A 16141-nucleotide genomic window follows, 5' to 3' on the forward strand; every position below is an offset into this window, starting at 1 on the left:
ATTTTTGATCAACAATCCAAATACATTCTTAACCTTAGCAAGACTGAAATCATCAGAAATTTGCTGATCAGTGGGTTAAATTTCTGTCAACAAGCTAGCATCAGTTAACCCACTAATGTCTTCAGCTCTAGGGTTAAATGACAGTAATGGAAGAGATGGCATCTCTTCTGTTTAAATCAAATCAATGAGGAAAGCTGCAGAGTGCTATAGGATCCCCAAAGGCTGCCCAAACAGGCATTTAATTATCCAGCTGTCAATACGTGAGTCTGTTAATATAATGAAAATATAAACCGTGGAAAGAATCCAGGAAATCTTTAAACCTCATCCAGGATTTTCTCTGTTGTTCAGGCAGTGAAATGCTGAGTCAGGACTCTAGCTGAAACCTGTCTGTTTCTTTCTGCTGCATTAAAGTCTTATATAATTAACTAAGAGTTAACTTAAGAGTTTTGGCAATTCAGCACCTATTGCATGTTTCATGAGACTTTTGAGTTGAACAGGTTTGCTGTATTGTAAAAATGGCTTTGGTGCAACCCATTTAACCGGAGTGGTGCCAGAGCCTGACTGTTAAAATGATTCGCCCTTTTTTTTAATTATTTTTTAGATGTAATCATATTAAACATAAAAACCCCAACTATACTCTTGTTTTGGTACATACATAAACACAGGTTAATAATCACTCTGTGTGGTTTGTTATTAGTAAGCAGGCTGTTGAAATGTCATCTTATGGTTTTTGATTGAGCGATAAAACAGGTGTAAATACAAACTCATGAATTAACGAAAGGAAAAGGGTACAGAATGCAATGTATCAAAAAACAGTCAGTATTGTAGAATGTTTTTCAGCAATAGTAAAAAAAACCCAAAACTGTTCCACACACAAACAGAAAAAGTAAGACTTTTTATCAGCAAGACAACAGAAAGCAGGAAGGATCACAGCGGAAAAAAACGAGAGCTTTCTAAGCCAATGTGTGGCAAAACAGTTTTTGCATCCGTATGGGCGTGTGTGTGTGAGCGTGTGTGTGTGTGTTTAGGTGTGTGTGTGTCTCCAGATGTGTACACAATGCTATGAGTCTGGCACCGACAAACACACTAAACCTCTTAACAAACCTGTGAAGTGCGCCGTGACCCCTGGCTCCGCATGTGGCCACTAAATTAGGTTTGCTCAGGCCAACATTTGTCTTATTTATTGACTAAATCTTTTGAGAAGGTGATGGCTCACAATCAATTCAGCATCCTAATTAAACAACTAAAAAACAACGACTTAAAAATATGCCAACATGGATTCACCAAAAGCCGACGGATTTGACATGAAGAGATTAAAAAAAGCACATAAAAGCGGACACACAAGCACAGGAAACAAGCTTCAAGTCTGCAAGGCGCTGTTTGTTCTTTCACACAGCTGTGAATAAACAATAGTGGATTAAGACCACTCTAAGAAACAAAAACAGGGCCACAAATCAAGAGGAAGCGGTAACATTTGCTACAGTTATCATGATGAATAAGTGCTGCACTGACTTTGTAGCTGTTGCTATATCATCATATAGTAGAAAGAAAGGTGTACAAACAGGCTGCTGAGGATTTGAAGCCAGACTCCACTCAAAATACTAAGTTTACTTCAGTGCAAAAAGAAACTATAAATAATATATAGATCTTTTATACACTTTGGATTGTGCTTCAACTCAGTAGTGAATTAATGTGCAAATATTATATGAGTCAGCACTGTTGGGAAAGTGCTGCAAAAGCCCCACAGTCCTGCAACACAGACTTACCTGAAAACTTAAGGCACACACAAAGAGATTTACAGGCCAGTTCAGAATTTGGACCGCTGGTGTTAAAATTAAATAAGCACAAAAAAACAAAGAAAGGAGAAACAACAATGCAGCTCCCCATGTGCTGCAAAGTTATATGGTGCTCAGTTATTCACAGGCATGCAGGACTAACCCTGCGTCCACCAACAGCTCAAGTCTGACATAAGCATTATGACGGGCAGGTGAGTGGAGGCTAAAACACTTGTAACTGTGTGATGCCATTCAGGGAAACTTCAGGGTGGAGCTGAATAGAGAATAAAGCTGCACTTGTTTTACAGCAGCAGAGCTCCAGCAGGAGCCCGGACACTGTGTGCTCTGCAACATGTTTCACGTGATACAATGAGAGCTTGTTTACAAATCAAGAGGGTTAAAGTGCTGATGGATAATATTAACAAACACACATGCTGCTGTGTATCTGTGCTGATCGGGTGTTTCCAGGTAAAAGAGGTGGGACCTGGTATAAACAGGAAACAGGAAATGGGTCTGCTTCTAAAACGAGTCAATCAGAGGATCTTGGCAAAATAATGGATATAATGTGAGTTTTGTTCAAAATTAGGTCGAATGTCACATTTTTCAGAGCCTAAGGTGCAATAGCAGCATGTACATGTAGACATCAGCAGGAGGAAAATAACTCCAGATCAAATAAGTCTGTCAGTATTCGCCAGATGATCGTTGTAAAATGTTAAAACTACCATATTCTGCACTCATGTGCAACACATAGGACACGATGAGGTTATTAAGGAAGCAGGATTTTACTGTTGTAAAACATATGTCCCCTGGGGGGCTGAAACGTGAAGTGCCAAAAACTAAAGTTCCTCAAATGGGAGCTTGCGTCTGGCTCCGAAAGCGAGTCTGTCCCCACAGACGCCCACGTTAAAATGCTCAGCTTTACAGCAGAAATAAACATGTTTACACCCTGTAAAGAAAAACTTTGATTCTATAATTTCCCCAAACTGTGGCAACTGGGGAAAAAATTGATTCAGTATTATATTGCAATATTTTGTGTAGTAATACTGTATCGATACAGGGACAGGGATTTTATTAAATAAATTAAAATACTCATGATAGGAGATCTGCAATCAGTCGCAGTCTGACTTGGACTGACTGCAATCACTCAGAGAGCGTGCTATCTAATTTATAAATGCTGACATGTTGCCATCAGTCTGAATGAGTCTTCTTCGATGAGCACAGGTCATGGGAACTCGACTCAGCTGGCTGCCAGCTGTTTTAATTCTTGTTAGGCTTCTAAGTGCAAATATAATAGTTAACTGTGTACTTCTGTTAAATGTGAATTCCTGTTTATGTAGACAGCAACATGTGAGTTTTACTGATTTATCACAGCTAATTACTGTATTATCGGAAATAGATTGCATGTAATTGCCAACCTGACCCCATATGATCACAGAGTGACTCTGTCTTATTAAAACAGCTATGGCAGGTGTTAGGGACGGTGTCAGCATCCTCAACAATCTCATTTTGCAGCAAAAACTGTCATGGTCCTGAGTCTGACGACTCAGTGTTTTGTATTTCTTTATATTACTCTATGTTCTTGTTTATTCTGTTATGTCTTTTGTTAAGGTTTGCCATTTGTTAGGGTTTTGTTCTGTGCCTGCCTGCTCCCACTTCTCTGTGTTCCCTCTGTCTGTCCATGGTGTCACTGTGTCTGTTCGTGAGTCTGTCTGTTAAGTTCAGTGTCTTGTCTGGTTCTCTGTGTCTGTAAGTTTCCTGTTTTATTCTGAAGGTCTTTGTCACATGTGAGTGTGTTCAGCTTACGTTTCCCCTGTCTCGTCAGCTCTGATTTCTCCCAGGTGTGTTCCCCTCCTGTCTCCCATCTCTTGATCATTGCTGTGTGTATTTAAGCCCTGTGTGTTCTCCTGCCTGTTGCGGTTCGTCTGCGTTATCTACCTGTGTCTCCCTGCGTTGTCGTTTCAGGTCTGTGTTTTGTTAGCGTCCTCCAGTTTAGGTTTTGCTTAGTTTCCGTCCACACCTTTTCTGTTTGTATTCCTCCTCAATAAAAGCCCACTCACATCACTAGTGCCTGCATCTTCGGTCCTTTAATAAATTACACACAGCTCGCCTCGCTGACCGTGACAAAAATCAAGTATCTGAAGTGAGATAACTTTACCTTATCCAGTAAGGTCCATCAAAGTTTAACTTTGAGAACATAATTTGCAGTTTAAAACGTTGATAAATCGTTACATTAAATGTTAAAGCAACTGGATAATTTCTTTTTTTTTCACACACATCCATTACTGATCTAGCTGTTCTAACTTTACAGTTACTATAATTTCAATCCAAGACTTGAAGAGTTTTACAAGTACCTGTAGATTCACTCTTTACGATAAAGTTGAAATAAAATCAAACTTGGAACCCAATTCTTGTTTTTTAAGTCATTAAAGATGTATGCTGCACAGTTAATTCACTCTGAAAAACAAAAACCCAGATCAAATAAATCATTAAAAGCCCCAAATAATCATTCACGCCATGATGAGTGTATGTATACTTTTGACCACGACTGTAACAAAAATAGCACTCAAAGACGAATCATCTGCCAATAACACCACTGTTTTAAAAATAGATGAATCCTGAATCACAACCAGAACTTAATGAGGTCATGTTTTGCCCATGATTCATCTTTTCATTCATTTTATGAAAGTCATCCTGGTAGTTCTTGTATAATTTTGCCACAAACCGCAGTAAAAACATTTTTAAAAGTTACATTTTTTTCCATTGTAAATCAAGGAAGTATGAATACTCCAAAGTGGCAGAACTGAAATACGAGCCTAAAAAAATACTTAGTTTACCTCCAATGTTTGTACAATACTTTCCATGTTATATGGCTTTATGCAACTAAAATTTTGCTTCATATAACCAGAAAGTGGAAAGTGTCCTAGCTGTGGTGCAATGGAGCTACCAGGCGTGTTTCCGTACTCAGGGCGGTGAACTTAAACTGGACAAGAGCCGTGTTGTGCATGAATGTGTGGAATTGTGGGGCTCAGCACTCAGCCATGGGTGTGTACTGTCACAGCCTTTAACACAAGACATTTGTTTCTGTTTGTTCCCCTTTCTGGAGGTTTGCTGTTAAATGAAGGCTCAGACTGTGTCAGCGTGTATGTGTGAAGTCAGGGAGGCCAAGATGTGTCACCTCATATACTGTCAGGTCGTCACATAACCTCAACACTATCATCACAGCTCGGCTGTTCTAGTGAGAAAATGTGTGTGCCATCCCACTCGGGGCTCATAAAATATTAATAGCACATATTTAAGATTAATTTTTTATGTTAGCATCAAGCTAAAAGGTAAAAGATTTCCTGGTTTCAGCCTCTGAATGTGAGACTTTTTTACTTCATTACTTCTACTTCATGTTACACTGTGTTATATATTATGACAAATGACAAATTACTTACTAACTGGATTTACTTGAATGTTTTCATGTTATCCAACATTGCTGGATGCTGGATGCAAAGACTATATCTGATATATTCTTCAAATAGCTAGTGATGCTGATGTTGTCAGCTCATATCAGGCTATTGGCAAATAGGATGACATTTACTGATTTCAGAAGCTGATTTTTAATTTTTGTGTCACATCAATTTTACACTGGCTAAAAGAGCAAAGAAAATGAAAGAAAGGCCTAACTCTCTGGTGTGATGTAAAGAAATAACTGCAAAAAATTAGATAAATAAAGGAAAAAATGTTATTGGCATCTATGATCACATGATATACAATCAAATTTTACGTTTATTAAAAATCTATAAATCAAATCTATAGCAATAGTTATACATCAAATCAAATCCATTCGAAGACCTTCTAAACATTAATATTAGTAAAAGCAGTAAGTCTGTCCCTTGAGTGCTTCTTACTTACAGCAGTGAAGGCATGTTTTGTTATTTAGTTTTCATATTAAAACAAGGCTTTTACCCAGAACATGATGTTCTTGTTGTTTTGTTTTTGTTTTTTTGCTTTTCTACATATAATGTTTATGCATGTCTTTTTTTCTTTATATTCTAAAGGGTGAATGAATAACCTTCCCATTTTGGGACAAAGCTGGGTACTATACTCGTTGGAGGTGATGCAGCGTTTCCTCTCTGGTTTGCCGTGATGTCACTAAAGGAAAAAAGCTACTGAGAGCTCAGCTGCAGTTCTGGTTGGTGAAAGCAGATTACAGAATAGTCATAAATTGAAATTATATAGATGACGACCACAAAAGTGTCACAGGTGGGACATTAACCGGGGAAATGATGGGTTTTTCCCTCCTCTGTTGTCAATAGGGTGTTACTTTGAGGAGGCTGAGTGGGAGGAGATATGCAGATGGAGCCCGTGGAGCCTTTTTAGTGGTGTCTGTAGTCCCCCCCAAACTCACAGTGGACTTTTGTCACTGGAGTCCACTACAACCACAGCCAGCATCAGCACTCACAGGGTGGCATTGTGCTGTATAACCCAGGCAAAGGAGAAGCTAAACTGCAGAAATTCAAGTCTTTTTACAAGCAAGTGGAGAATATTTGAATATTTGCGGCCTTTGCTGTCCCTTGATAAAGGAATACTTTTTTCTGTTTTCAGTTTGAAGAGTTTTTACACTCAGCTTTTCACTGGACACGTGAATGCTCAGGATGCTTTTCTCAGGCGTTATGAGCCTTTTTGTCTTCATGGCTCTGTTTTCATCACTTGTTGAAACCAAGTTCTACAGACCATTTGAGTTTCACGAGTATAAACCTGGGCTCGGTCAACACTACAGCCAAGGAAAACCCACCAGCAGGCACAAGTAAGTGCTGTTTCTCTCCATCTCTGTCATGCACATCACCACGTCAGATAATTCAGTGACAAATCTTGTAATTTTTAAAAAATAATGTATTTGACCAAGTTTTTTTCTTTCCTCTTCCACTCTGAAAGGAACCACTGTGCCTACGTCACTGAAAAGACAGTGCCCTTCACCGTGCAGGATGGAGCAGCCCCGTATGTAAAAGCTGAGTACAACAAGTGTTCACTGGGCCGCAAATGCCCAGCTCTCTTGTGAGTAAATGCTGCTCGTGTGATACGTTTTAATTCAGGTCACTTTACAGTACAAAACACTGAATTTATGTTCTTAACCCATTACTGCTGCACCCTGCAGGTATCGCCTGATGTACAAGCCACTTTACAAGGTGGCACATAAAACCGTCACAGAGCTGGAGTGGCGTTGTTGCCCTGGGTACTCTGGTTATGGATGTATGGAGGGACATCCAGTTTATCAACACCCTATGAAAATGATGCCACCATTCAAGGGCCCACCAATGAGAGAGTCCCAGTTTAAGGGGCCCCCTAGCAAAGTCCCGATGTTCAAGGGCCCACATGTTAACACTGCTGTGAAAGCCAGCCCATGGAGTCATCCTAAAGGACCTCCTACTGGCAGTTTTAACCCCCTCCCAATGCATCCCTTTGGGCCTCCGAGGTCCTCCTCCTACCCAGAAATCCCCTTCCAGCCTTATCCATCAGAATCAGAGCCAGCTCCAGAGCATGAAGAGCCACATTACACAGAGACCAACCATGAACATGAACATGAGAATAGCCAAGGACCTGAGGAATTTATACCTGAAGAAATCCCCTCTCCTCCCCCCTCTGGTGGTGAACAGCCTGTGGGTGAGACCACAGGTATGTCCCAATTTCTAAACCGTCCAATAATGCTAACTTGGTTTTAAAAGTGATGAACCTGAATTTACTTTCTTTTTTTTAAGTAAAAGAACAACACTGGGGATCTTAAAATGAACTAGATTCAAAATGCAGTCACATCAAAGCATAGTGTTTGGGATTTCTTTACTGTGTTTGTCCCCCTTTTAATAGCATCTCTTTATCTCTTCAGGCCATGCTCTTGACAGTGAGACGGAGGAGCGAATATATCATATGGAGGAGGATGTGCGGCGTCTAAACCAGGGTCTGGAGACTTTGAGGGTAACTGTGAATGGACTAGAGGAAAGCCTGCGAACCTCACTCAGAGAGGATGCAAACAGGATGCTGTCAGCTCTGCTCTCTGCTGCCCCTGGTACTGGTCCTGGACCTGGTCCTGTTCCCCCTCCAGATGTAGCCTCTCATCCATCCACCTTTGGGTTTGTAGAAATTCCTGGGGAAGACCTTGACACAGGAGATCTAGGTGGTAGACATGTTGTTCCAGACCTCGCACAACTGAATGAAAGGGTTGAAGAGCTTAGAAATGAGCTGCAAGCCAAGACAGCTGAGATTCAGGAACTCAAAGTGACATTGATGAGGCATGATGGAGCACTGAAGAAGATTTCTAAAAGAACAGGCATCAGAAATCTTCTGGTATCAGATTCCAATGGCAAGCTTGGAGGAGCTATGGAGAAATTGATGGATGCTAAATTAAGCACAGCCAGAACAGAAATTCTTGGCGGATTTGAGAAACGTGTGGAGAGTGCAGAGGACCGATGCAAGGAGAAAGCTGGGGATGTGCACCGTCAGTGCCAGAAGCAGCAAAGTGAGCAGCAGGAGCAGATGGAGGATGCTCTACAGGAAAGCACCATCAGCTTAAGAACAGAGCTGAGAAAGCTCCAAGCACAGATGAATGGTTTTAATGGTACCGAGAGCTGCTGTGGTAGGATGAGTGGACTTAAGGAAAGGGTGCAGCTGCTGGAAAGGTCAATGGCAGGCCTCAACCAGTCCCAGGAGCATCTGAGAGTGGAGCTGGGTGGACACAAAGACCACATAGAAGGAATGCTGGAGGGGCGTCTGGCATATGTAGAGGCCAAGCTCAACCTGACTGGGGAGATCAAAAGTGAAGAATCTGGAAGGACAAGTGGTGTCCCAGACAGAGATGCGACTGGACAAGCTTTGGAGGCCAAAATGGAGGTTAAGTTAAAGAATCTGGAGTGTCGTTTACTAACAGCTTTGGAGGAGCTGGGTAATGCCACAGCTCTGGAGGATCACATTGTTCCCACTCTGGAGACAGAGCTGGAGTCACTCCGAGGCAGACTGGAGGTGGATGTGGACAGAATGCAAAAGCATCTCAACAATTTGGAAATGCTCTGCACCACTTCATGTCCCTCACCTCAAACAGTTACCATCCAAGGAGACTCTGCTGTGCCAAGTGAAAACCTGGCTTTGGAGCAGAATGTGAAGGAGGTACTGGATATGCAAGGCGACCAGTTGAACAGACTCAATGTTACACTGCAGAACATCTTAAAGCATCTGACCCTCAGGGAGCAGCAGGAACAAGCAGAGCAAGATTCTTCCATCCAGGGTGAGCTAACAATCCTCAAATTCAATGTGCGCTCAGTTAACCACACCCTGAGAGGACTCCAGGATTCCCTGGGGACAGTGGTCCACCAGGTTGGTGAAGCCAACAGCTCCTGGCATCAAAGAGAGACTCGTCTGGCCCAGCAGATAAAAGGCGTGGTGCAGCTGGTTGGACATCAGGCTTCCATGCTTGGGGCAGGTGAGCGCAGACTGACCCGGCTTAAAGGTGAGCTGCAGGAAATGAAGAGACGGCTAGGTGAAGAGGTACGGGGGTGCCGAAGATCAGCTATGGTGGTCCAGAAGGAGGTAACTGAGGTTGGTGGGCGGGTCGCCAGCGTAGAGGACCAGTGTAAGGGCTTAAACTACTTGGCAGATGACCTGGAGAGAATCAGGGAGGAGCTGGAGAGACAGTCAAATGGTCTCCTACTGCAAGTCAGTGGGACTCTCTCTAGCCATGCGCAGCAGCTGTCTGAGCTGAAAGGTGAAATGAAAAACTGCACCTCCAAGGCAGAGCCAACAGAGCAGAGTTTAGAGGCAGCAGAGACACGAGGGGATACCTTTGCTCTGAATTAGTTTACTTCATATGGACAATGAATTGTAAAACAGTGAAGAGTAAATATTTTGCAGGTGTAAAGGGGTTCCACTAAGCCCTTTATTATACAGTTTTTACAATGCAAAGGTTTCGAATCTGCACTGAAATAATGATGGTTTGTCAGCTTACAATATGAAAAGAAACCAAAAGGCAGCTAACTGTAACCGCACTCACAGCTGAATCTTGAAATCTAATCATGGTGGTGCTAAGAATAATCAGAGCCTGAGTGATTGAGAGAAAAACAACAGCACCTGTGTTACTCTGAAGCTTTTAAGAAATCATAAACGAACAGTCATTTAATAATGTTTACATGATTAAGTTTTTGTATTGTTTTTTCTTATATTTAGGGTAGATGTAATGTTTTTATATGGCTCTAGCTTTTGAGCATTAGTCTATATTCTTACTGCAGTTCTGCATGAAATGTTTAAAGTATGTAAAGTTTAATTTTTAAGTTTTTCAAAACAGACAATTCAATAAAAAATGATTTGGTCTTCATGTTCTCTTTTCTATTTTAACTTTGCAGTCAAAGCACTTTTTACTACAAGTCAAATTCACACACATACACACACACACACACACACACACACACAGATCCACTCAGGGGCAATGTTGTGTTTAGTATTTTGCCCAGGGACACTTCAGCATAGAAACTAGAGGAACACTGGAGAAACCAAAAGTAAGCGTGAAAAACAAACAAACAATTAACTAAAATTAGAGCTAATTAGAACTTGATCAGTCTCAACAAACATGCACCAAGTACTTTTGTATTGTACTACTGTACAAATATAATCTATCTAAGTCTAGCCCCGAAAAGGCCCAGAAAGGTCCCAGTCTTCAAACTCGAAACCCTCCCTCCTGCTGCCACCGAAGGCAAATTGTAACTCTGCTATAGTTCTGTAGTCATGTTTCACTCTGGAAGTGAAAAGTGTTGGTGCAGAGAAGTGCGGACACCACAAGGGGGCGATAGAGAAGCATTAATAGACTCAACTGAAAAGTGCAGGGAGTATTGAAGTATGACGAGTGTAAATGATGTCTCCCTTCCAAAAAATTAAGTTCGCAGGGACAGGCAGTGCTTGCCAGAGGAAAATTACAAATTTGCATTATAGCCAAGGTGATGGAGAAAGCCAAAGAGCCCTTCAGTGCAGCAGCAGCCTATAGCTCATTCTCTCTCTAGGCTACTAATCTACCAGCCCAGTTTTCTGAGTGCAGTCCTCATTGGGCAGTTACCATGGGGCGAAAGGTGACCTTGCTAATAACCTTCCCCTGTTAGTTCCTGTTTCCCTATCGAACAAACAACCATTAAAATGACAGCTACGTGGGAGATGAGCCCACTGCTGTGAGAAAACTTTTTAGCCGGAGACACGTGGTGAATAATAATGATGGAAAATGCCACGGAGGGAAGGAGGGCAGACGGAAGAGATAGACACCAAATTTATGTCTGCTGAGAAGATGAGCGATGGAGCAATCTCAAGACAAATATACACCTCGATAATAATGATGCAGGTCTGCACATGCATATAGAGGAAGTGAGGGGGAGAGATGTCCACGGTTTCCAGAAGCAACTGCTGCATATAAGCGCCTAAATCACCTTTCTGTTACTGAACGTAAAATGATAAACATGCATGCCACGAAAGGGAAGTAATTGAATAACTGTCAAGAAACCACAAGAAAAGTATTAAACTATTCTGTCTCTGCTAGACTACAAACCCCACATTATCTTTTCTCATTGTTTGGGTGTACGTATTTTTATTATTCTTGCAGTGCCTCCACATTCATACAAACCCAGACAACAACACATTAATCATGTTTGTTTCCAACTAGACACTTGGACAGAAAGGGCAGCCAGGACTCTGGCGAATTTGTCCCCTCTGTCTCTCTTCACTGCTCACTCATGGATCCGATTCAGAGTTACACTTCCTGCACAACTCACAAACAGCGCCTGGCCAAAGGAAGCTCCAAAATCACAAAAGGCAACGCTTTGGCACAGACACAGAGGACAAAGGATACAGAGTAAAAAGAGGGGCACACTGGAGGAAAATGTGAATCATCCGATAAAATGTCCTCTGTAGAAGTTTAAGGTGAGAGGAGAGATTTTGTCCCCGTTATAGTGATGGCCAGAGAACAGACAGGGTTGATTACAGCTGGCTCAGAAGCAAGGAAGCCCAGGAGAGGCTTACCTTAAATCAGGGTCTCAGGGCTACTTAGTGATAAGCTTCAGGATTTGACATTCTCCAGGAAGCACTACTGGGTGTTTTGGGGTGTATAGCTGAAAAGTTATTGGTGAAAGTTTTACTATCATAAAAGTCAGGTTAAACAACAATAGATCCAAGTTGTTTGTACTTGGTTTGTGACCAGATGAACACAATTAAAATAAAATTAACCATCATTAGTTTTGAAAATGCTAAATGAGGTCAAACTTTCTACCAGAAGGAATAACATATATATTGAGAGACAAACTTTAAATTACAAGAGTGGCAATGTGAAAAGTTTCCAATGACACTACAGAAACCTGCTCCCCCTAAGGAGTCCCACCTGACTGCACTGACTCCCATTACAAATACCCTGCATGATTCTAATTAAACAAATTGAATGACAACAATAAAAGCCACTCAAGGAAAGTGAAGAAGGTTTATCATTCTGGAAAAAGAAAAGGAGGAATTGAGGGGGGAAAGCAGGAAAGGGGTGAGCAGATAATAACAATTAAACCTAAATCTAATTAAATATGAATAAAAAACAATCTATTAGTCTAGGCTTAACTATGGGGGAGAAAGATTTTGATAACAAAACTTCCACTAGCATAACATTATGTCTTTTCCTTACTTGACATTTAACATTAATGAACTTAGCTGGTAAAGCACCCTGGTGTGTCCAGCTCGATGTGATCGAGTCAAGTGTGTTCCCCAGGAATCTCCAGCAATCAAGTTACTGAGTAACAATCAGGCTGAAGAAATGTGGAAGCACACCAGGATCAGTGAGTCGTTAGAGTATTAACACGTCATAAACAGTCATCTTGGTCTTGGGCATTGTTATCAAAATAAAAATGGTTTTTGGAATGGAATTTTTGCTTAAGGCCCCAAATGACTCGCCAGTATCTCCATTGGGGACGACAACAAATTATGAAATAAAAATGTGGGGACAATGTTTAAACTATATATTGTGGCTATAAAAAGTCAGTCAGAATAACTGTTTGATGACACATGGATTAAAACTGACACAGGAAAAGGATAGCAGAAGGTGAATGAATTCGTACCTATGGAGCGTAGATCGTTCCATAAACATGAAGATTTAATGAGGAAGAAGTGCATAAAGGTCTTCCGCATATGAACTATAGATCATGAGATTTAATAATTTATGGTGTGTGCACTGGAGGTCAGGAGCATCAAGGTCGCACAAAACTAAACTCTATACATTTAAAGACCTCTTCTATTCAACACATAACATATATCCTTCAGTCCTGGGTTTAATTTTGATATCATTTTTGCTCATGAAGTACTAAAATTGGTTTTAGCTTCATTACACCAATGTCAAGTAAAGTCAGTATTCCTGTTTACTAATATTGTTATATAATTACATTAATAAAAAATAGGTGGTAGAAATGTTCTTCAAAAAGTTACTTTTACTTTCTTACTTTGTGTACATTTCTGAGGTTGTACTTTTTCACTTTCACTTGAGTAAAAAAGTTGCCTCAGTACTTGAACTTATACTGGAGTATTTTTAACACTAGTATCTGTACTTCTACGTAAGTACAGAATGTCTGTACTTTTGCCACCTCTGATCATATATTAGAACTGTGACGCTCATACTAACAAGACCAAAGTTTCAACAAAAGTAAGTCAAAATCCCATCAAGCTTTAAACTGCTCTAAATGCGCTACAAATCTGAAGAAAGTTGACTTAAAGGTTGAGGAACTCAATGCATGAGCTGAAGGGTTGCAGCAAGGTTACAATATCTTAGAGTGGCATGAACTATGCAAGGATGATCTGTGATCTGTGGCTCAATCAAAGCTACGCTACTTTAGTCCAAGATAAATGTATAAAGCTGGAATTGAGGACAAGAGGTTCCTACCATCCTGCAGTGCAGTTGTTAGCACTGTTGGCTCATAGCAAGAAGGTCTTCAAATCTATTCCAATCCACTGGCCAGCTGGGGCTTTTCTGTGTGGAGTGCATGGTCTTCCTGTGTCTGCGTGGTTTTTCTCTGAGTACTCCGGCTTCCTCCCACAATCCAGAAATGCATGTTAAATTAATTGACATTTCTAAATTATCTGTAGGTGTGAATGTGAATGATTGTCTGCTTCTGAGTTAGCAACAGATTGATCATCTGCCCTTGGTGTACCCCACCTCTTGCCCTGTGATAGCTGAGATAAGCTTCAGCCCATCTGTGACCCTGAATTAAATGAGTGAAAGATGATGGATGGATGTTGTTAACTTTTGGTGACACACACACACACACACACACACACACACACACACACACACACACACACACACACACACAAAACCCCCCAGTTTTTTTCATATTGAATAGTCAGTGATTAATTCCTTTATTAGTAGCAATTATATTTTTTTAATGATAAGAATCGGGCCTATCTATAACCATAATGGACCAAAAGGCATTTCACATTTTTTCAACAACATTTACCTTCCCTGTCAGTCATGTACCGTTTAATCTTCCTTGGGATCACAATGAACTGAACCATTTAAACAGGGATTTCCAATTTAAATGAGAACGTTGGTACTAAGATGATGTGTTTACTTCAGTCAGTATATAACATAGCCAAGCCTTTTGTTTCACATTGTTAATTTATCCAATATTATTGTAAAATATTTGTTATAGGCTCCTTAAGTGAGTGGAAAAACCGAATGAGAAGACCTTTGTATGTGCAACCCATCAATTTTCACATTTTTATTATATCAGATTTAGCTGATGTTTTTTCCTTCTGTAAAACACATTAAAATCAATTAGTCTCTTAGAAATGGGGGCGGGGCTGGTATTTAGAGATGCTGGACAATTAGGATTCACTGTGCAGACACATTATGTGCCATTAGACGAGCAACGATAACAGCTATCAAACATCAACGTTATTTTTGCATTGCTTGTTATGCTCAGTTTGCACTTAGCGTTCATCTCCTTCATATTTATTGAGATCAATATGTTTCCTCTTCTTAAGAACCTCCATTACCATCAAAACAAACATTTTTGCAAGGGTCATAATAAAAATCTAGAGTCACTGATGTTTCTCCCACATCTATTATTGTATTTAATAATAGACTTATTTAACAGAAACATAATGTCAAGTGAAACATTTGTTTTTAACAAACATGTAAAAAAATAATGAAACCAAACTGATGAAAGTTTGTATTAGTTAAATGAATTGTGTGATTCATGCACACACCTAAAGACTGAAGCATTTGTACCAACAGTAGCCCACCTGTTCTGGTGAATGCTGTGCCTGCACACCCATGGTCTGTCTTTTATGCACAGTTCTTCATTCCTCACTAAATGCGATTTCCTCTCTTGAGATGCTCTGCCAAGACTTTACTGCAGTTACACTAATTTGTTTGTGGGTATTTCTGCATTTAGTTTTTTATTTAATACTTGAAAACTCACTAACTTGGTCACTTATGAACATCTGATCTCTTTGCATTAAGAAACTCGAGTTTCTTTTGCAGTATACTTTGGGTCTTAATCCATTTACACTGTGAAGCAGTGTCCACTCAGTTTCGCAACATTTGGCTGAATCTGAGCAGAGACTACAGCCCTGTGCACTTCAGAGTCCTTCCTGTTATTTCTAGCAGCAGTCACATCATCAATAAACACCAGTGACCCGGTTCCACTGGCAGCCATACATGCCCATGCCATAACATTGCCTCCAGCGTGTTTGACAGATAATGTGACAGATAGCATGGTATGCTTCAGAACATGAGCTATTTCTCTTCTTCCTAATACTTTTCTCTTTCCAGCTGATACAGGAACATCTTGGATTAATTGGTCCAAAGATTTTTGGTGGTTTGTAGTTTGTTGTAAATCTGCTTGATTGCAGACCTTAATAATGATACTCCTACCTTAACAAGACTGTTGTTGACTTAAATGTTACAAAGGTTTTTTTTCTTAACAATAGAAACAATTCTGCAATCATTCCCTTTAGTTGTCATATGTGGTCGTTTTAGACCTTTTAGTGTTGCTGAGCTCATTCATGGGATAATAAAGGTTTATTCTGTTCTATTCTATACATCTCATGATGTTTTACTGGCTTAATTTGTCACGAAATAATGAGGGAACTAGCCTCACTGGCTGTGAAACTTGTTGCTAAATTGTTCAGTTACCACTGAGCCTCTGAAAAGTCTGGGGGACTATGTACAAATAACTCTTAATTTCTAGTTAATGTGATACTTTTGCAAACCCCCTTGAATCATATCTTAAATGCTGCAGTCTCAAAGTGACACCTGAAAAGTGATAAACAAATAAACATTGCATGTTTGCTTGTATTCTGGTATCGATTACAGACAGTTTCATCTTATC

General features: G+C 40.4%; 1 protein-coding gene across 2 annotated transcripts; it reads left to right on the forward strand.

Annotated features, from left to right (window-relative positions):
• The first annotated feature begins 3658 nt into the window (after positions 1-3658).
• emilin3a (elastin microfibril interfacer 3a) lies at positions 3659-9988 on the forward strand. 2 transcript variants are annotated; one of them, XM_005448837.4, is made up of 6 exons: positions 3659-3737; positions 5819-5952; positions 6077-6567; positions 6696-6815; positions 6916-7433; positions 7642-9988. In XM_005448837.4, exons 3-6 carry the CDS (start codon positions 6407-6409, stop codon positions 9600-9602), a joined length of 2760 nt encoding a protein of 919 aa, XP_005448894.2. In that variant the 5' UTR covers positions 3659-3737; positions 5819-5952; positions 6077-6406; the 3' UTR covers positions 9603-9988. The 2 variants fall into 2 exon arrangements, with proteins under 2 accessions (XP_005448894.2, XP_025757218.1); XM_025901433.1 differs by lacking the exon at positions 3659-3737 and adding an exon at positions 4965-5020.
• The last annotated feature ends 6153 nt before the right edge of the window (positions 9989-16141 follow it).

The sequence above is a fragment of the Oreochromis niloticus genome, linkage group LG20 (assembly GCF_001858045.2).
Source record: "Oreochromis niloticus isolate F11D_XX linkage group LG20, O_niloticus_UMD_NMBU, whole genome shotgun sequence".
NCBI classification, from domain to species: Eukaryota; Metazoa; Chordata; class Actinopteri; order Cichliformes; family Cichlidae; genus Oreochromis; species Oreochromis niloticus.

What these genes read in the sequence shown, in the direction of transcription:
- emilin3a (XM_005448837.4), top strand. Translation starts at nt 6,407, where the DNA reads ATGCTCAGGATGCTTTTCTCAGGCGTTATGAGCCTTTTTGTCTTCATG. An exon ending in CGCAAATGCCCAGCTCTCTT is followed by an intron (nt 6,816 to 6,915) that starts GTGAGTAAATGC and finishes TGCACCCTGCAG; the next exon opens with GTATCGCCTGATGTACAAGC. An exon ending in GCCTGTGGGTGAGACCACAG is followed by an intron (nt 7,434 to 7,641) that starts GTATGTCCCAAT and finishes TTATCTCTTCAG; the next exon opens with GCCATGCTCTTGACAGTGAG.